Source organism: Taurulus bubalis (genome assembly GCF_910589615.1).
Source record: "Taurulus bubalis genome assembly, chromosome: 12".
In the NCBI taxonomy this organism is placed as follows: Eukaryota; Metazoa; Chordata; class Actinopteri; order Perciformes; family Cottidae; genus Taurulus; species Taurulus bubalis.
This window is the reverse complement of record NC_136600.1, coordinates 20,610,949-20,633,076: the sequence shown is the minus strand read 5'-3', so window position 1 is coordinate 20,633,076 and position 22,128 is coordinate 20,610,949. Positions and strand designations below refer to the sequence as shown.

Sequence of the window (22,128 nt, the reverse complement as noted above, 5' to 3'; positions counted from 1 at the left end):
TCCACGGTGTGTATTCCTGAGGTTTGTCTGACTCTCTCCATCAGCGGCGGCAGCGTCAGTGAATGCGGCCGCGGGAGCTCCGCGCCGAGAGAGAGAGAGCGAGGAGGGACGGGTCGGCGGATTCAGACACTTCGAGACGGGTGCTGGTGGACTCTGGTCGAGACGAGACATGAAACAGTCTCCGAGAGAAGCCGTCAAAGGTGAAGCGCATCGGGGACTGGAGTGAAATGGAGGCACCGCCGGGGACGACCTGCTGTGAGCGCACCTTGGCCAACCGGGAATAACCGAGCCGTGAAACGGGCTGGGATGGCAGCATCCAGCAACTCAAGCCTCTCCGGTTCATCTGTGTCCTCCGGTAAGAGTTCAAAGAGCCAACACTCAACCTAGAGGCGTTTTAAGATGTAAGCTCCTATTTCTAACAATAGGCTAATATGACATGTATGTGTGGGGAGTTTATATGTCTGTGTGCTTTGAAACATTTGCCTTTTTTATTATTGAGTTTGAATCAAACTTTTGTCATTATCTTGCATAAAACCACCAGGAGATGTGACATTTCTTATTTCTTCATCTCCATCGCACACGTGCGTGGTAAGCATTAAACAAACACATTATTAAAGTAGCTGCAGAGGTGGAAACATTATGGAAAGGACACCTTTCACGTGTGGAGGGATTGAGATGCAGTCAGTATGACGTAGGGGTTAAATGTTGTTTTATATTCCATAATTCCCTTATTGACTTTTCACTTGGCTGACTGTAATGGTTTTCTTTGGCCTGTTTAGTCCAGCATTTTCCAAAATGCAGCACCAATCCTAATATTAGTGACATCACAGTTCATACTGCCAGTGTTCACAAAACTCCAATAAAATTCCGTTACATAATATTTGGTATAGTTCAGCGAGTGTCACCTATTATATATTTGTAAGAATTTGAATTTCTGGGTTAAATTTTCACTGGATGAGAACAGAAAGTGGCTTAGCAGCTGTTCAAACAAACCCAGAAGAAAATAGAAGTTCCATGCTTGTCCCATTGTGTTTCCCTTTGTGTTGATAAAGCACATGGCTCATGTTTGCCAGGGTATAAAGTACAAACTCCACTATCACCACACTGTTTGATGTGGCAGCCCCTCCAACAACCAGAGGCGTGTGTGTGCGTGTGTGTGCGTGTGTGTGCGTGTGTGTGTGTGGGAGACGAGGGAAGGGAGAGGCTGTTTCCACCAATATTTAATATTTGACTGCAACAAGAAAATGTGCAGCAATACTTTGTACTCCTACAGATGAATGCAAACTGAACATCGCATGGCAAAGGTTTTTCACAGGGTGAGGACATTGCAGAGCATCCATAATATTTGCTTTACTTTCTTACTCTCTCTGCACCCCGAGCACACCACAAAGCAGAGGCACATTTCTCGAGGTATTGCCCAGTGGGAGGGAGGGACCCGTCGGTTCCAAGCTGATATAGCCCATGGAAACCAAACCACAGGCTTCCCAGAGCATTATCTCATGTGTGCGTTTCAGAAAGCAGTGAATTTACTCGTTGACCACTGCTGCTTTTAAGAGGAAAGTCTTTTCTCTCTGTGGCATTGGAGGGTTGTCATTACTTTTGGGCTCTCGATATAATTGTCAGAGGTTACAAGCGGCGCTGCTGCCAGGGATGGAGTGGTTGTCACAAGGGTATTATTATTTTCATGCGGAGCTCTTTGGCAGTCAGACGCAACATTTGAATAATCTTGTCTATGAGGCACATGACTCCAAAAATGAATCGCGGCTCAATTTCTGCTCCATATTAGGTCGTCAGTTCTGGGTGTAGTTATTTGAGCTGCCTCTGATGATAAGTCTATCTAGTAATCTTGTTTAGAGGCGGTTGTTTGGGGCGGAGTGTGTAAATAAAGTTAATCCAACTTGTGTCACTGATGGCAGCTTTATGTGCTGACTATTGACTTTTGATAGTGGCAACGGTAATTGTTTTATGAGAGCCGACATTGATTTATTTCTGTACCTCCTTCTAATTATTGAACTGAAGTAACAATGGTATGTATAGAAACCACTTTATAATGAATGGACGGCTTTATATACACTGTGTCTATAAGTGCAGCCTTAAGAGAGTGTTACAGGGTTGGTGCTTTTTTTGGATGCCAACTCTGAAGTTAGCATCACATTTTTTTCCATTGAATTTTAGATTATTGCATAAACAATAAACAAACAATCATTATGGTACTTACACGTTGACATGTTCAGCAAGATAATCTTCACAAGTGAACCCCACCGCTTATGATTTTTGAAGGTTAAATTCAACTGCCAGAGATAAAAAGCCAACGTTAGGCTATCAATGAACTACACCACGGTCGCATTAGCACGAGGATACAAGGCCTTTTTTAAGACCTGTAAAAGCTGCAAAATCTACATTAATATAAACACGTTTTAATATATTCTAGAACAAAACATTGAAATCTCTAAAGCTTGTTTTAACTAGAGACCTTATTTCAAGCAGCTCATCAAAAAATAAACATTGAGACGATGGAAACCTGAAGTGCAAACATGCTAACAGATTTTGGGTTTTTGGGGCTCATTGTATACCAGTCTATACACAGGTGCATCATAGATGTACTCAGCATGTCTGAGGCCAGTCACAATAAGGTAACTGACAAACTGAAAGGTTTGCAACACAACTGCTGCACATATGTTGCAATCTCTTCCTTTCCCTGGAAAGATATTTTCTGTCTACTCGTGGAGTTTCGGGAGATTCCTACACATTCTTGGCACGGGTGGGCATTGCAGCATGTACTGTACCAGCAGCACACCATTTGCCAGACGGCTCCAGGAAATAAAACTTTGAAAATAAATTGAGGGATAGAGCATGAAAGTATGCCTTGAGCTCCCGGATTTAAATGACAAAATTGGTCAGGGAGGCAGAATTACAAATTACAGCCATGCATTACAGAGAAGCCGTCTGCTCAACACGATCCTGCACATGTGTTGGGAAACTGCTGCAGTTCACCTCGAAATCTATCCACCACATATATTTCTTGTCCTAACCAGTGTAAATCTTGTCGGACTGGATATGTGTCATGTATGCTGGCTGAGATGAGCTGCATGTTTTGCAGCATCAGCGAGTGTGTGTGTGGGGGGGAGGCGGGGGGGGAGGGGTTCGTCCCTCAAGTATTTCAATTCTGATTTAACATATTCCCGTAGTCAATCCTGTATGAATTACAACAGTAGACTCTCAGTGTCAGATGAAAGGAAATGTCGTGTTGAGAGATACAGTTTCCCCGTAGGACACAAAACTCACCCTCATACCTGTCCCATAGTATCTGGTCCGCAGTAAGGCAGTGTTGAAATGCTTGTTTTGGACCACTGTAATACACAGATGGTCTCCCTGCTGCAGGTCTGCTGCACCCCACTGACGTATGTGTGTATGTGTGTATGCGTGTATGCGTGCCCATCAAACCATCCGTCCACTCCAGAAAGTGTTGTTTCTGAATGTCAATTACATATGTGAATAATACGGGCAATAAATTACAGGCTTTAAAATGTGTGTATATATATATATACACACACGGATCTCTTATCATCAACGGTAATTCATTTATTATTTTAAATTCTCTTTTTGTCTATAAGTTTGACAAATGGCCAATTCAATTATTTTATGAAAATGAGAAGAAGCTTCACATTATTTGGAAAAAATGCTAGATCTGCAAATATCTTGGCAGGAATTGATCCTCCTAACTGTAAAATTCCCCTCTGGGGATCCAATACGGTTCATCTTATCCTTCCAGGACATCAAAGTATTGAAACTGTGAACACAGAAAGTATAGGTGCTCATGACATTCCAGACATAAGTCTGTGTGAAGTCATCTAAAAATCATCCAGGGAACCCAATATTTGAACAAGACACTTTTTTTTTTCTCTCTGAGTGGCTTGTCCTGCTCTAGCAGAGCGGAGAGAAATCCACTTAACTAACACAGTAAAGATGCTGGGGTGAAATATGTGGTTGTGGTGCATCGCATCCTCACCAACCTGGTCATCATTATCATCATTGCTTAGTCAAGGTCACTATAACAATGACCCTGAGGTCAGAGATGGGGGGTGGGGGGTCACAGATGACGTCATAGTTGCCCGGCACACTCGTAGCCTGAAATAAAAAAGACTGGAGGTCCACCAAAACAAACAAAAGATCACAAACTCACTCACCTTCAGACAGACACCCCAACATTGATAAGCAGTACAAGACTCCTTTCCACTAGTGTGTAACCCTGTAATGCTGACCAGGTGTCTGGTTTTAAGACGCCTGTGACGCCTTGTTTTAGCTGCTATGATAGATGTGTTGCATAGAAGATATGGTGCACTGAGCTGTGTGACTTGTTGTTGGTATGTTTGCAGAGGAACCTTGAAGTCACAGCGAGTATTAATTAGTAACGGGCAGTGGGAGGAGAGGATAGATATCTCACTGAAGTCCAGCATATATTTCCTTCTACTGGCAGATGATCTCAAATGCGCAAAGAGTAATGCTGTTTCTGTCTGTAGTGTTCAAAGAGAATTTCCCCATGAACTATATACGTGGAATCTATCCTGGAGTTTCCATCTTTCAGAAATAGTGTGAGCTCCTCTCTCTTTGGCACAATCCAGGTTGTTGGAAAGAGAAATCCCCGTCTCGTACTCAAAAAGCCTGTCCCATGGTGCATCAGTGGGCCAAGCTTTCAGGTTCCAAAACCCTGAAGACCATTCTTTGTTCTGGGGGTATGTTTACCTGGCTGTAAAGGAACCAGCACTTCTGCTTGCCTGACAAAACTGACATTGAATGTATTCTTACAATATAAAACTCTTATCTCTATCGCTGTTGGGCAAGTGATAGATGATCGGCTCTATATTACCTCTGTGCCTGTTATTCCCCATCAGCATAAAATCACAGAAAAACAACATGGTATTACATTGCCAGCGATGTTTTCTGTTTTTGTCGGTATTTTACAGTCAGGCAGTACTACAGCTGAATACGTAGCTTTTTAAGTCAATATAAAGCTACTCTATTTGTTTTGTCAACTTAAATAGTCTAGTGGTGAGTTTTATTTGGACTTGGACTCGACATCATTCTACCCAGATAAATTAAATTACTCTACACAAAAGTCTTCATATATATTTTCCACTAATATATGTGATATTGAACACGACCCTCAGGTCATATAAACGCTCTAAACCTCTTGTCATCCGTGTACTGAATAAACCTCAACACAAGTTATTGTTTTCATGTACGTAGATTTATATATTTATATTTATATATATATATATATATATATATATATAATTTTTGTGTGTGCATGTGCACAGACTGTAGAGCAGACGTTATCTCAGGGGATACACGTCTTTCGGCGAGCTTGATCTTCATTCATCACATATTCTCTTTGTCACCAAAGCAAACACCCGTCGGTAATTATTTTATTGAATGCCTCTGACTGGAGAGTAATGGAAGGCAACACAATTAATAGCTGTGTCTTTGGGCGGAAAAATCCCTTTGGCTGCTCCAGAATTTTAAATTCCCCCTGATCATCAGACACCGCGCAAACTCTGAGCTGCTTAGAAATTCCTTTTGATATTCTCTTCCTGTGTTTGTTTGAGAGTGGGTATGTACAGTGTAGCCTGATGTATTTGCGTGTGTGTGTGTGTGTACGTGCAGGCTGGTGTTTGCATCAGAATCAACCCCCGAGAGCCGAAGCTGCTGCTGCTGCTGCTGAGTTCCAGACTGAAATGCCATTCGTCATTAAAACAAATCAGATTGAAAAAGCGAGTATTTGGCCGCCGACCAGATGAAATCACATTCTTTAAACAAGCCGCAGTGGAAATAAATCTTCCAGACTGTTGCCAGTGCAATGCACAATGACGAGGCTTCAGCGTTGAGACAATACATTTTCCGTGGCAGCTTGGCCACACATCACATTGTGTTTGAAGGCACACATTCATGTGGTGGGCTTCATCAACATGGTTGACTCTCACAACATCAAGCTGCCGTTTCATCATTTACATAATTATTCAGCATTAGCTCCTTTGCACCTATTTTGTCTTTCCTGTGTAACGGCTTTTTCCAAAGTAGCAGGACTATTATGATGAGGCGCCATAATGAGCATTGGGTGCGTTTGATAATGTTGCAACCAGCCTCCTGCTGCAGGGTGCAGAGAAAACAGCATGGAGGAAATGCTCTGATTGCCAGCTCTTTAAGTGCTGTCAGTTATACAGATAAATATAGCACAAGCATATACAGTGACTCTAAGAGAACTAGCAATACGGTTTTAACATTGAGGCCATTTATGTGAGCAAGTTTCTCCATTTTGCTGCCCTACGTCAGTGCAGACGTCTAACAAGTGCTCACTGGTTTTCAAGCCCTCTCGTGTGTTTTTTTTTTTTTGTTACTTCTTTCAGAGGGGTGTGGTGTTGATCTGCCGATGAGTGCAAAGGAATGTTTTAAACGAGCGACATGTATCTTCTGGAAAGGCATGAGTCACTATTCACACAGTCGATGGAGCCCTTCAGTGGGGAGTTTAATGTGAGATATTACACTAAACATCGGAGGGGCAGATTAATCATTTATCATCGGCTATCTTGTGCATTTGGCATTTAGTGTCATCCGCTTATGTGATAGCTGTAGACCACCATGTTTGATACTGTATGGTTGTCTCGCTGTGGGAACATGTAGGACGTGCAGTAACATTCAGATATGAAAAGAAATTTCTCTGCATATGGGTCACAACTTCTTAGGAAATTGCTAAATACTGTGACTGGCATCCAATGATTGCCCCAGCGTGTAATAGACTTGCTGTGGTGTGAGATGTAGTTAAATGTTTTGTCAACATCATTATTATATTATAAGTAAAAATATGCTTCTCGATGTGTGTCACAATGAGGGCCGGGCACTTTATCACATTACTGGTTGGCACATTGTGCCAAATGTTTTACTCGTTTAGTGACACATTTTATGACGCGTCATTACTTTACCCGGTGGGTAAATTGTCATTTGCTACAGGGCATTTACTTCATCACCTGCTAATATAATAGCACCATCATATATTTCAGGAATGTGATCACATAATCATAATTCAGCTACCACGTATTCCTTGTATTCTTGTATTTTTAGGGACATGGCAGGTGGTTAATATGGATTAGGTGTTTTTCTCCACGATGTTTAGTGAAACGCACAGACATCTGTATTGATTGTCCTTGAAGCAGACGCACTGATTAGAAGTGTATTCACTGGTGCATCTCAAGAGGCAGCTGCACAGTGTGAAGGAAGCCATAATTATAACAGAGATAAACAACAGTGACATAATCATGGCGAAGGGCTCACAGTCAGTCCACTGGGAAAGGGTTCAAAATGGAGAAAAACAAGTCAGTCTATTAACACCACTGAGTTAATAACAGAAACCTGCTTTATTTTTGCCTTTTACAGACCCTGAGGATTACCAACCGCCCATATGGAAGTCCTACTGTGAGTAATGAATTCATGTTATATGCTGATTAGCAATGTTTTTGACTGACTTAGCCTGACTTTCGCCTTTTTAGTGTGTTTCTTTTAAATAACGGCACATTTATTTGTGGTCTAAAAATAAAAAAAAGAGCCATTTTTCCACACCTGCAAGAATTACATTTTGGTTTATATAGTACAATTAGATGCACTGCAGGTTCCAAAAGCCCCCCCCCTACACACACACACACATACACACACACACACACACACACACACACACACACGCACACACACTCGCCTACACAACAAATGCACAAATGCAAAGCAGCGGATTCCTGATCTCTGAGTAAAATAGGTTACCATCATCCAGGGAAAATAGGATTTGCTACCTGCAAATGGGCTCAGCTGAAACAGAGTCCTCAGAAAACCCACTTCATTATACAATGTTTTTTCCATGTGGGTGGAAATGGGTTGAATCCCCAGAAAATATGTGGTGCATTTGTTAGAGCAGAGCACAAATAATTTCGGCTGGACACTTTGTACTGTTAATTACAATTGAAAGTGTTTACATAAATGCTTTCTGTAATTAATGGTCTCTTGCGTATAATCTTCCAATAATGCTGGGTTTCTGAAGTCTCCCATCTTCTCCTGACTTCTCTGGTCCTCTGCTGAGGTATTTTTAGAGCTCACTGTGTCACAGGAATGGATGATGTCCAGATCTTGCTGGTTGGCTTAAGTCAGCCTCACAAAACATGAAAATTCACAGTCAGGAGGCTTCCTTCCCCGGCCTGGAGAATCTGCTGCGGTAAAGACTTAGCGCAACCTCACACAGCAATTTCTTTGCTGTAATATCAGAGCGGTTGGTAGAAATGAGGACACTGGTGTCGTCCTCATCCACATCTCACAGCGTTATAGACTGCCATGTCTGTCTGATGCCCCGTCTAGCAACTACAAGTATAAAACTACGAAGACTGTTAATATGGCAGGATATTTATATCGAGTGTGGTTTGGAAATGTGTCAGTTTTTCAAATAAAAGAGAAAATCAAGTTTCAGACAGATGAAGGAAGCTCACTCGGCTACACATTCCTCTGCTGAGGTAATATCTCCTTCCTGACAGACATCTCTGCAGCATTGCCTCGGCTTCGCTCACTTTTGATCACTAATTGTAATGCACTTACATATTCTGTGAGGCGTTTGTGGTGATTACTCTGACTGGCACAAATCCCTGAGTTCCATTTTCACTTTGCTTCACTGATTTACTTTGAGTTTTTTCTTGATACGTTAAGTACATCTAATACAGAGAAGCATGGGTTTGCAGCATGCGTGTATTTGGTTGTTCCAGTATTGTGCACCAGATATATGGCTCCTGTCATGTGAACCACTGACTGCTTAGCCTTACATAAAGAAGCTAATGGCTCCTGTTGTACCTTGTTACCTTTGCATTGAGTCAGAGCTGCAGACAGAGGCCAGACTACAGGCTGTTAAGTGCATATACTGTATTGTTTGATGTATGGTGTCTGAAAGCTGTACTACATCATTTAGTTTCCTGTTATTTTGGTAACAAATCTACAACATGCATGTAATTACAACTGGTACTGAGCCATGGACATAGCACAGAGGGGCAGAGGGCCTTGATTAACATCCATGTGTTTCTCTAACAGTGTACCAACTACAGCAGGAAGCCCAGAGACCAAAGAGGATCACATGTCCTCAGGAGGTAAGTACATCTGTGAATCTGTATACAATAGGCTACTGTCTCGGGCTTAAATGATAAATTGTTTATTCAACAATTAGTTTGTAAAATATGAAGGAATAATAGCAAATGCCACATTCTCAGAAACCAACAGAGTCTATGAAATCCCCATAGAAAACCTGTATTAATACCTCACATTTAAGAAGCTGGAAACAGCTGTTTGGTGTTTTACTCTCAATGACTCATTGAATTTCTCAGCATTATAGCTCTCTGTGGTTTAAATTAAATAAACACATTTAAAAAAATCATAATAATAAAGCTTTATTTAACTTTAATTATGTTTACAAAAAGATGTGTGTGATACAATGTGCTATATATATATATATATATATATATATATATATATATATATATATATATATTTGAATACGACAATAAACTACTAAAAACTAACTTATTTCTAAGAGTTTATTAGCTACCAGCCATACAGCCACACTACATCTTACAAACTCAGTTTTCACTCTCCAGTTTTAGCCTGGAAATATTCACTGAGAAATGATTGAGGCTGGTAGTCGGACCAATCAGTAGCCTAAAGGGATAGAGTTGCTGCTTCTTGAAACTCCCAAACCTCATAAGTAACTTAAACTCTGATCCTCCAACTGCATGGCTTATTCTTTGCCTTTGGGAATGTATTTAACTTTGTCTCCTTCTGCCTTAAGGAGAGAAGTGCTCATCATCTGTTATGTAGCGAGCACATTTCAACCTTAAATATTTAGAGGATGGGATCACACTTTTCCAAGTTTTTCCTAAAAGTGGAGGTTTTGTGCTAATAGGACTATCTCTGGATGATAGCCACTTGATTCGTCGACGCAGACCGCTGAACACCTTTATAGCTTCAGATAAACTTTGAAACACATTTTTGCACAGAAGGAGGATTTGATGTCCCCTTCACTTACATTGGAAGCACAACATGAAGGGATCAAGAGGGACTGATTACAGCAAGCAAACCCCTGTTTCAATGTTCCCATGGGACTATCGCTTTAAGAGTAACAAGTTGAGCAACTCATTGCTGCAGCAGGAACACTGTTGATGGACAGCATAGACTTTATTCTCTGAGATACGTGAATACAGCTACGGAACAAGTAACTATTCTTGTTACTGCCCTCGCTGAGAGAACTGTCAAGCTTCTGCTGTACCAGAAATGATGCATGTCTCATCCTATTTCCAGTCTTGCCACGCTGCGATGAGCAAAGTGAAAGTTGTGGGCTGGCTGTGGGAGATTAGTTGCTGCCCGTTAAATCAAAGCACAAAATGATGTTTGACATATTTCCAAATCCCCTATGATCATAACTTTGAGTTTCAAAAGAGCTTCTACACTATCATCTCTGTAAAGGTGAATGGAAAGAGGATGTGGATAATAAAAAACGTCAGGTGGATGTACAAGATGAGATCATTATTTTAGCCATATCCTTTTGATTTGTAATGCAGACACACTGCACACCCTGGCGTGACACGGTAACACCCTAAATATTAATTATTTGCAGCTGGCCATCCATCACCAGCTGTTTTCTTGCACTGCCTCTAATTCATCTCCCCACTCTGTGATTTGGCTTTATGGTGTGGTAGCTGCGAATAGACGCGGGGGCACACATGGAGATAATCTGTCCTCTGGTGTGTAGTCCTTTATCTTTCACACAGGCTGGAAGAACAATTCGCAAAGCCATTTAATTGAGCTTTCACATCATATTGCTCCAGCCAATATGTCTTGTTCTTCTCCACAGATGGAAAAAAGACCCAAATACTACGGCAGAGAGTGAGTATGACTTCATTACTCCCATCGTTTTTAATGCCTTTTCTTTTTCAAATATTACTGCCTTGCGTCAGACGTGATTCGGGGTTTAAGTGGATGAATGTGGATGTTTTGTGTACGCGTTTCTCTTCTATGTATTTGAGTATAAAATCATATTGGAGGAAGAGTTATACTTTATTTCTTCTACAGATTTTATGGCATGATCTCCCGGGAATATGCAGATGAGCTTCTGGCGGGAGCAGAGGGTGCTTACCTCATCAGGGAAAGCCAAAGACAGCCAGGGACTCACACCTTGGCCTTAAGGTACCAAAACCATCAGCATGCAGCACAGAATCCCCTGAAAGGTCGGCCATATGAGCAGCCCAGTCTCCACCTTCTTTCTCTTTTTTTTCATCCACTCAACCGATTCCACCTCTGCTCCCCCCTCTGTCTTCATGTGTCTTAATCCAGGTTTGGGCACCAGACCCTCAACTACAGATTGTTCTACGACGGGAAGCACTTTGTCGGGGAGAAGAGGTTCGAGTCGGTCCATGACCTTGTGACGGACGCCCTCATCACTCTCTACATCGAGACCAAGGCGGCAGAGTACATCGCCAAAATGACCACGAACCCCATCTACGAGCATCTTGGTTACACCTCGTTGCTCAAGGACAAGATGGTGCACAGGCTGAGCCGTGGACGCACTGAACCACGCAGGGTCACCTTCCAGAGAGATGAAAAGGTGAGTTTTATGACTGAATTTGATGAGTCAACAATGTTGATAATCAAATAGCTGAATTTACCATACTAGAAACAGGGGAACGGCTTGTCTGCCCCTGGGGACAAAATATACGTAACAGCACCTCTAGGGATGATTAATGAACATATAATGTGTTTATTTGTTTAATCCATACAAAAGATGTTATAATGACATGTCTGTGCCGTGATCAGTAACTTCCTTGAGTTTCGGCAATCTCAATAAGAGTGGTGTTGACTTTCTCTTCTCACTCTCTGCTACTGCTTTACATTTCACAGTTACATCTTTGACTTTTGGTCTGTTGATAGGACAAAGCAAGCCAACTGAAGATGTACGTTTGGCTTCAGCTAACATTGTGATGGGCTTTTTGTGCTTTTATCTAACATGTTAAAACTGGTGATTCAGTGAAGAAAAATAATCAATAGATTCATAGAAATAATTGATTTGCAGCTCTATCTCTGAGAGGACTGTGCTAAAAGAGAGCTCACGCGTTATTTGTATTCTAACAAGAGCATTATTATTCCAAAGTGCTCAATACACACTTAAAAATAAATACTTGATTGAAACTAAACTTGAAGTGTGGCATAAAATATTTGTAGGATATTAAAAAAATATATTTTTCAAGGTTTTAGATTGTCAAAATCCCCTTGATTAAGACTTTGACTACCTACAGTCCCGTCCAGTAATAAGCATTAATAAATATGTATATTGTTTTTTCTAAAGCAATACATCTTATTTCGGACCTCCATCACACTTCATCATCTCAGTACTTGTAGATTATCTGGTACATTCCCTCGGCCCCGTGACTGACACTGTACAATACCGTGAGTATGATCTACTTCCATGCCGCTGAACATTTCCAGTAGGATGAGAGCGCTACTGAGAGGACGCTTTGTCCTGTGAATGAGACGTACATTATCCCTGCAGCCCCTGGGTGTGTTCACCGCTGCCATGCTTCGGTGCGTCTACTGAGAGGTAATGATGACCAAGGGGACTGGGACTTTACTCTGTCTGCCACGCATATCAGACACACTGATCTTGGGTGAGACAAATTGCACATTGTATTCATTGGCACTCGTGAGCTGTTGTCGGATTAAAGTGTGTGAATGATTTATCACTGAGGAACGAGGAATGTCTGTTTTCTTCCTAACTCTCCTTCCACTAGGTGGCAATCTTAACTTGTTTCATCTTCTATTTCTGGGATGACGATGGCACTAAGATTCACACCTAGCTCTTTTATATATTAACATATACTTATATTTTCTTCTTTCTTCTGCTGTATTATTTCTGTGTCTCTCCGCTTGAAGACCACATTTTTTGCTTTGGAGATTCTTTGTCTTTTTAAGATGTCAGCCTATAGTCTGTCAGTCAGTGACAGGCGCATGGCAGCCCTGTCAGCAGGAGCGTCAGTTGCACTATTAATATCATCAGTCTTCAGTTTGGTCTCTGTCGCTTGAAACATAAGCCATTAATGCTGCATTTGTTTGGACCTAATGGCCATCGGTCAGTCAGCAACAGATTTATAGTGGTTTCAAATAAGCTCAGAGCTACATGCCACTACCAGCCTCTAGAGCTTTGGTCTTGCCTCACAAATGCTCTAAGACACACAGACTAACCTATGTTTGCCTACCACAGTGCTTTATTGAACCGTGTCCAGCCCTGTTGCATTCTGTTTGAGTTGCAGTGATACTGTGGGCTGCAGCCTCCTATTAACCTCCACTTGGCAAGTAAACGTGTCAGTTATCTTGGTTCTTTTGTAAAACTGCCATAATTTTTCCTCCTGCCAAGTTTTACACACGAGGATCTGAGTCGGTGACAGCTGTGATGATGGCAGGCTTTCGTCAGACAGCGTTTGAAAACCACCTGCCAGTCAAAGGAGAAAAAAATGTTTTCTGCCTGCTGGAATATTATGTGTCCAAGAAGCCGAGACCCCGGCCTGAAGGCTCAAATCTGTGGTGTCGTTTTGAACTTGTTGTTTGCCAATTACACAGCCACGCCCTGGGGCATTACAGCCACAGTGGCTTCACTGTATAGTCAACATTTATGTGTATTTACTCGGCGTAAAGGTTGATACCGCCATATTGCTGTGACTGCAAATTCCTGTGTAATTAAAATGCTCCCAGAAGGTGAGAGAGGGGGAAGGGGGTGCGACTCAACCTGTAGATCAACCTCCTGAATTTAGTTCTCTTTGCATGTGCAAGAGTTTCCCCAGTGGCCAAAAAAACCTCTGCCACATTCCTCCTGATACTCACCGCACTGGTTTGATCTGAGTGAGGCCCTCACGGCACGCTGGTCTGCTCGCATGTCCTGAAAAGGTTTCCAAAGGAATTGTCACGTTGCCTGTTCAGATAATGACCTGTTCTCTGCCGAGAGTTTCACGCTATGTAAATGCGAAAAACAGCCATTCATGTGTTTTTTGTTTTAAAATGTATAAATGCTCCTTGCACCGACCGCTTTGAAAGTGTACATTTCCAGACTTTTAGAAGTGCTTATTTCTTTTTAGCTGCGGACACAGAAAAATAAATACATCTTCAGTGTTCCTATTGAAGACAAAAGTGAAGTGGCAATTTCTTGCATTTTTTTTTTTAATATAATCTTTGACTGCTTTTACCCGTCACATAATGCCTTTTTTTTTTCCTTCTCCTTTTTGTCAGAGATGTTGTGAGGGCTGTTTTGTTTGGGATGTGGGTAGTTGTATCCTCTTGTCATACTGTGTCGGTGCCCACTGTGCCGTTTTCCCATGATTCCAAGTACTCTATGGCCACAACAGAGTCCGCTCAGCTGTGCTCTCACAAAGCCCTGCAGGAATAAAAGAGCCACGCCACTGAAAAGAAAGCAGAGCTTGTTGTGCGACCACCTTTTGTGTCCTTTCTTCCAAGCTCTTCTTTAAGAGACAAGAAGCCATCTGCCTGCAGACAAAGAGTGCAGCCCTCGTCCTGCCTCCCTCCAACCTCGCAAGGCTAAAATATCTCAGAGTGGACTATTCCTCATCTGTCCCCTCAGACTTAGCTGTAGAGCTACATTGTATGGTATGGTATGTCTAGGTCTTTTCAAGGAATGCCAACGACAATGTTCACCTGTCCTGTCACTCTTTCAGATATCCGCTATCAACTGTTTCCTCCAGACGCCAGAGACAAAAAGAAAATAGCTGGGACACAAAAAGCCCACAGCAATTTTTGCCTTTGCTACTGTGTCTGCGAGCTGCCAATCCTTTCATTTTATCTCCGCTTTGCAGTTGCCCTTTGGGTCTTTTGCTCTCCGCCTCACCACTCTGCTTTTGCTCCAGTGCTTTATCATCACAAATCCAATGCTTACTCCCTTTATGACCTCTCCTCCCCGTTTAATTCATTAGTTCAACCTTTTGTCTCGTCATGTCTGTGTTCAAGCTTAGCTGATCTATAAAATAGCTGTTTGGCATAACATCTTGCAGATGCTTGCTATTTGACATGTAGTTTACACTGTTATTGTTGTGTACCTTGCTCAAATTGTATTGATTGACTAATTTGAAAAACTGAGAACCTTCTGGTGCTGTTTACTGGTTGTTTGCAAGCTAATCGGGACAAATAGCACCAGCCCCCCATTGCCAAAATACTATATGGCTGCAGACCTGCAAATGAGCCTGCTGTGGGATTTTACTTGGATTTGGGCACTGCAGGATTATTCCCTGTGTAAGGATTATGGCAGTAATCCCTCCCAATCCCAGTTGATGGTCTACCTCTTCTTGTCTTCTGAGAGGAATGATTGTGATTGGTGGGAGTAGTCTGCAGTCAGAGTATCTGGGACATCCAGTCTGGACGGCAGAGTGGGGGAATTCCACCCGGCAACTGACATAGGTGGAGGTCAAGATCTGTTTGAATTACGAGGACACAGCCTCTGTCAGACTGGAGAATCTTTGGTCAGTTTTTGAGCAGTCAACTGACCCGTTTAGGAGATTCAGCACTGACTGAGAGAGCTGCTGGCAGTTGAATATTATCTCCAGTGGAGTGGAGTGGAGTGGAGTGTGTCCGGAAGGCAGCGTGCTAATGGGAGTGTGCGCTGTGCAATAAAGAGGGCGTCTGCACTATTGATCCTTCTTTACAGAGCTTTTGAGCTATGTGAAGCGCTCCTGACAGCACCCGACTGCCCTCACACTCAACCTCCTGGCCCCTCCCCATCAGAGACCCTGTTCTCTCCCTCTTTCCTTTCTGGGTGTGTGAAAGAGGGCCATTGTGTGAGGCGCACTCCTGCCCTCAGGCCGCCCACTAGCAACCCGTTCCCTCTGCTCTTCTTGCTGCCACTGGAATCCGACCAGATGCAGAGTCAACCCCGTGCTGGCTGTCATCTGTCACCCTCCTGGGTCAGAGGGGAGTGGAGTGTAGCTGCCACCTCTGCGCTGGACTGTTGCCGGCAACGTCTGCTGCACAGCTCCCACGGCTCGCCTGAGCATCTTTCCCCAGAGGAGATGGAGAGTCTGTGGGAACCCGACCAGGCGAGCATGAGCGCTGAAGAAAACAGAGGGGAGTTGATTACCCACAAGGCTAAAAGACATGAGAGGAAGCGTCAGGAGCTGCTGGCGTTGGCTCTGGGAGTCAAACTAGGCAGCAAGGGAACACTTCTGTGGAAGCCTATTAAACTGTTGGCCTCCTGTTCACAGATCTCCTCACCTCTGGTGCGACGGAGTGCCTTGAAAGATACACCGGAGAAGCAGTGCTTCTACGAGAAGATACACAATTTCAAGGTGAGCAGGTTTTTATTAAGAACATTTTGATGGCTGCTGAGAACTTGATATATTTGTTATATATATTCCGCTAAAGAATAAATACATTTTCTGCAGTTTTCTATTCGCTCTCACTGTTGGTTGTTGTTTTTTGCCGTGGTTCAGCAATCCCTACCAGAGACGCATTTACAGATGTGCCTTTGCCCGCCTCCGATGTTTGCTCGTCCCATCATAGACCATAGTGTATGTTGCTGTTTTAATGAGAACACATGCAGCTGACACCCATGTGCACTGAGGGGAACTAATGGATACACTGTACTGCAGGCCATTAGCAGAGCACATTGATTGGCATTGATTTTAAAGCTCTTAAATCTCGTTATGCTTTCAGATGTTGATTTTGTAAAAACAGTTGAAAAGTATTGTAAAGTTCTCCACGCTCAGTCAGAGTGTAAGTGCGTAGTACATTGTGGAAAGCAGAAGATAGTTAAAGTTTTTTTTTTAGGTATACAAAGGAGAAGTCAGGGACACTTTGCCTCTGGGCGACTCAACATTCTTGCAATTGTATCTTGGGTTTCAGGTTATAATGACCCCCAGCTTTTTGTCTATTCCCCTTTTGAAAAAGAACAAAACCCCTCCATGTACCACCTGCCGTATGCCCTCTTCACTCATCAGTCTACTACTACCTATTCAAAGTACCAATGAAGGTGTGTGTTCGCACATGCATTCATGCCTCCATTTACCATCTTAGCTGTGTTTTTAGGGTGCACAGTGGGCTTGCCTCAGTGGCTGCCTGCATGTATCCAATTGCCCAGGAGCAGATGCCATCCACATTATAGTAAATCCTTTAATCTTCCTTGTATATACAAATGCTCTCATTTGGCAAGGGGTCCCATCCACTGTAGCTTGGGATCACAAAGTAATCTCTGTCCGGTAACATGAAAGACAGTTTAGACTGGACATAGCAATGACTTTTAATATGCGCTGTGTGTTTGTTTATGTATGACCATGTCCTCTCTAAAACCCCAGGTACACACCTTTCGAGGGCCGCACTGGTGCGAGTACTGTGCCAACTTCATGTGGGGCCTCATCGCCCAGGGTGTCCGATGCTCAGGTATCAAAGTTGCATGTCATGGATTACACAAAGAATGCCACATATGTCTTAGAATACACAAGGCAGTGTATGATCTGTGGCTAACTCTGTCCTGTCACAGATGTGTGCTGGGATCGATTATATTCCTGTTGCGTCTGTGACAAACAAGTTGAGTCAGTGATTCATCAAAGCTCATTCTTTTCACTGCAACACTTTTATATAACCACAGCTGTAACTGCTATCACTCTTTTTGAACACTCTTTTAGTCGTACTAACTAAAAGGCAACTAGATGTTTTTACACGCTGTTTCATAATTCCCTTTTAGCTGGTTACTGTGCAAATACACGGCATGTGATGCAGTACGCTGACCGCATTTATATGCAGATGTGAGTAATGTTTCTCCCTCAACGGAAATCACTACAAAAACAAGATGCAAATGATGACAAAATGCAGGTCAAACGCAGGTCAAACGCGCTGTAATTGTACCCTAATATAGCAGCAGATCCAAGCGATTGATTACGTATGAGAGCTCAGTGGAGTTTTTATAACCGTCAGAGTCACAAGATTCATTCACAGCACAGACATGAAACTGATGTGCACATCAGTGAACTTGGCCGCTTCCTCCCTAAACAGAGTGTTTGTTGTTGAGACATTTGCCACGCTGATAAGCCAGAGGCAACCGCTGGTATCATCAGACACCTCATGTGCTATGTGAAAGAGGAGAGACTTCTTTGTCCTCTCTCACTCCCTGTCTAGCGCCCATTTTTTCCCCCTTATCTGCTGCTCCACTCTCTCTGCGAGCGCTGACAGAAAGCGAGGACCCCAATCGGCTGTCCGGCGTTGACGTCGCTCAGGCGGTTAAAAAAAACCTCTTTGTGATGAACAATTTCACTCAGACGCCCCCCGTCTACAAGTATGGCTCCTCAAAAACCTTCATTCCAAGCGGTGCCGCCACACAAGCAGGTGTGTTTCTTACACACACTCTGCTCTCGCCAGCTGTTGCTGAAACTACGACAAGAACCTCCACCCATGCTCCGCTGTTATCTACCTTTTGGCGCAGGTCATGGAGATCAGTTAATCACCGACTCTGGGAAACCTTTTCAGACTGCTGTTTTAGGACTACTGTGATGGTTGTGTTATCATCAGATTGAGACTAATATCTCCCTCTCTCTCTCTGTGTTTATCTATCTCTTCCTCTTCTAGATTGTGGACTGAATGTACACAAACAGTGCTCCAAACTGGTTCCCAGCGACTGCCAGCCGGACCTGCGCAGGATAAAGAAAGTGTTCAGCTGTGACCTCACCACGCTTGTCAAAGCTCACAACACAACGCGGCCCATGGTGGTGGACATGTGCATTCGAGAGATAGAGCTGAGAGGTAGAATGCAGTTAATCAGTCATCACATGTAAACCCAAAAATCACTTCAGAGAGAGGAAAGCAGAACATAGTTTATGTTTTTGCCTATGGTGCAGAATGGGAGGTAGGGAGGGTGTTAAGAAAATAAAAAATTCCCCACAATAACTTTTCTGTTTTTAATTTTCTGTTGCAGGTATGACATCTGAAGGTCTCTACCGAGTGTCTGGCTTCTCAGAGCACATAGAGGAAGTGAGGCTTGCCTTTGACCGAGGTTTGTTGACATCAGACTTATTTGGTCTCTGAGGTTTTAGTCTACAGGGTCATACGTTTAAATGAGAAGCTTGTTTCAGCTACAGTGCGGCACAAAATAGCACTGTCCGTTATTTTGTGGGCGTACACGAGAACATTCAGCCTTTTATGTGTTATTGTATCCAATATTACACGTCAGTCATATTTTCTTTTTTCATCAACAGATGGTGAAAAGGCTGACATCAGTGCCAGTGCCTATGCAGACATCAACATCATTGCTGGTGCTCTGAAGCTCTACTTAAGAGACCTTCCCATTCCAGTCATTACGTTTGACTTGTACTCCAAATTTATTCAAGCTGCAAGTAAGCACTTCCCCAGTCTGGGCTATTCAATGCCATTACTGTGTTACCGATACCCTGCAGTGCTCTCATACTAATCATATTACTATTGAAATGTAGAAAATCCAAATGCAGAATCCAGACTGGAGGCCATCCACGAGACTTTGCTGGAGCTCCCCCCCGCCCACTACGAGACGCTACGTTACCTGATGGCTCACCTGAAGAGGTCAGTTCACACACACAAGTCACCAATACAAGAACATGCAATGTTTTAGTTCTTTTATGTAAAGAACTGACTTCAAACTCCTTGCAAAGACCAAAAACAACAGTGCATTATTCCCGGACAAGTATTGCGTGAATGGCATCTGTTCTTCTATCATAATCCTCTGTGCCATAGACCGCCATAGTTGTTCAAAAAGTGGTTGCTCTTTAGAATATATTCCTTTATTACAATGAGCATGAGCACCGCTGATCCAACATGCACCATACTATTGCCATAGATACTGTACTCACCAGAGCACCACCTGTATAGTAATCCGCTAACTATTATTGCATTATGTATTAATATATTCCACAGAAAATGTGCAATTACTCTTGTTTGAGTAACTTTTGTTAATAACAGTGCTCAGCTGTTTTAGGAAATGATTCAGCCTGTTTAAAAAATAATATTTCTAACTAGTTTTTGCCAAAGAAAGAGTACCGAAGTCTTAAAGTAATGAGAGACAGACTAAGGTCTTTTCATGGGATTTGTTGAAAATAAGGAATTTGTTTCAGATTCAAATATTTTCAAATGTTTTGCTTTCTTTTAGTATTTTGCCTAGTTCTATTTACTCACAGATTACTTCTCATCTTTTGTTGTACAGGGTGACACGGTTCGAAAAGGACAATCTAATGAATGCAGAGAACCTGGGGATTGTGTACGGCCCAACGCTTATGCAGCCACCGGAGCAGAATGCCTTGACAACCCTGAACGACATGAGGCAGCAGAAACTAGTGATGCAGCTTATGATAGAGCATGAAGATGTCTTATTCTAAGGTCTGAGGCATGCAGGACATTTATTTATTCTGTCATCGAGCAAATTCAATCCACCTTGATTCTAATGAAGTTTCAGAATAGTTTGTAATCAAATTGAACTTAAAAAGCTTCTTTTCTCGCATGACTGTTTTTGTTGAAGTTGGTTTAGTGTTGACATTGTCTTGTTACTGTAAGTTTGGGTTTTCATACCCAGCCAAGTCCATCGTTTTTATAATGGGAAAGGATTCAGTATTTTTAACTACCTACAGTGCTGTTCTCTCCTCTCTTTAATTTGAAGGCTGTCACTACCTGGTGTAGACACAGTCATGACGACAGACAGCGCTGTGTGAAATCTGCCCCGGGCAAACTGTCAATCAGTCTAGTTCACGTTCCCACATTACATGTGTGCTTATTGTGATTTTAGTGGGAACGCTGTTTAAAGTTTAATGTAGATAAAATCAGATCATGTTATGATCAGTATTTTAAGTGTGTGTGTGTGTGTGCGTGTGTGTGCGTGTGTGTGTGTGTGTGTGTGTGTGCTAAAAAATTTAGAAATGAGACAATTGGACGCTCATGAAGCACTTTTTTTGCAACGAGTGTAAAGATTTATTTTGTAAAGATGTTTATTTTTGTCTTTTACTCTGCATCATGTTATTTTGTCACAATAATATATACTGTCGAGAATGATGTTTGTTGAATTGATGTCTAAATACAAAACTGATCACAAGAGAGAGGAACAAATAATTTGACAAGAAGCAGTTTGTGGTTTTACTATTTTCATTCGCACCATACTCTGTGCTATGGTGAGGAATACACAGCTGGATTAAATACTGGTCATTGTAATTCACATGTATAAAACTCTTTTGCTCACATGACTGTTGCCAGCGTTGTAGTATTTCTGTTTACATGCTGTAATTTGGGATATCTTTAAGTGGAAAAATAGGATCTGGGCCCATTTTTTCTTTTTTGTATGCCAGTAACATCACTCGGTGCAGCAGTAGTTGCTTTTCAATTCACAATGCCATAGAAGTTAATAGTCATACTACAGCTGTACCGAACATGTTTATTTCAGTTTGTTTGGTGTGATTAGGTAAATCCTTTCTACAAATCCATTTTATCAAAATGTATTTTTGTGACTGTTGCAATTAAAAATGTAATTTATCAAATGTTGATTTATTAAAAGAAAGAAAACTTCAGTTTCAAATAGTGTGACCTGTTGTACTGTCTCACCACGTTTGTCTGCTTTTAACATAATCGCTCCGCAGTGAGGTCGCTGTCGAAGAGTTTCAGTGAGAAGAGAGGCTCAGCCCTGCTGTTGAGTGTTGCTCATAGCCTGAAGCAAAGGGAGTGAATCACAGGGATGTGGTTCATAACCCTTCTGTGATAGTTAGTCATATTTATACCAGGCATTTTAGGTAGAAGGCCTTATCTCTGTGTTACCGTATAACCTTCCCACTCGTCCAGTTTATGAGCAGGTGTGGTCAGCAGTATGGAATTTAGCCAGATACCATATGAACTTGTTTGGTGAGAAAAACAGTGGTGCTTTTTGTGAGAGAAGACCTAAATGCACCACAATGTTCAAACTTCGGCTTGCTGCTTTAATTTCTCTCTCTCTGAAATCTGTTGGTAGAAGATTGCAAAATAATACTTGTACCTCATTTTGCTATTATTTATTCAAGCAATTGCAAAAGCATTACT

General features: G+C 42.3%; 1 protein-coding gene across 1 annotated transcript; it reads left to right on the top strand.

Annotated features, from left to right (window-relative positions):
* The first annotated feature begins 237 nt into the window (after nucleotides 1-237).
* On the top strand, nucleotides 238-21,628 carry chn2 (chimerin 2). The gene is made up of 13 exons (XM_079228124.1): nucleotides 238-355; nucleotides 7,429-7,467; nucleotides 9,109-9,164; nucleotides 10,922-10,953; nucleotides 11,140-11,253; nucleotides 11,401-11,671; nucleotides 16,320-16,403; nucleotides 17,409-17,493; nucleotides 18,676-18,849; nucleotides 19,022-19,099; nucleotides 19,302-19,439; nucleotides 19,536-19,641; nucleotides 20,279-21,628. The coding sequence occupies exons 1-13, from the start codon at nucleotides 307-309 to the stop codon at nucleotides 20,448-20,450; spliced, it is 1,398 nt and encodes a 465-aa protein (XP_079084250.1). The 5' UTR covers nucleotides 238-306; the 3' UTR covers nucleotides 20,451-21,628.
* The last annotated feature ends 500 nt before the right edge of the window (nucleotides 21,629-22,128 follow it).

Coding starts and splice junctions, on each gene's coding strand:
- chn2 (XM_079228124.1), top strand. CDS start 307: ATGGCAGCATCCAGCAACTCAAGCCTCTCCGGTTCATCTGTGTCCTCC. Junction 19,440..19,535: donor CAAATTTATTCAAGCTGCAA/GTAAGCACTTCC, acceptor ATTGAAATGTAG/AAAATCCAAATGCAGAATCC. Junction 19,642..20,278: donor CTGATGGCTCACCTGAAGAG/GTCAGTTCACAC, acceptor TTTGTTGTACAG/GGTGACACGGTTCGAAAAGG.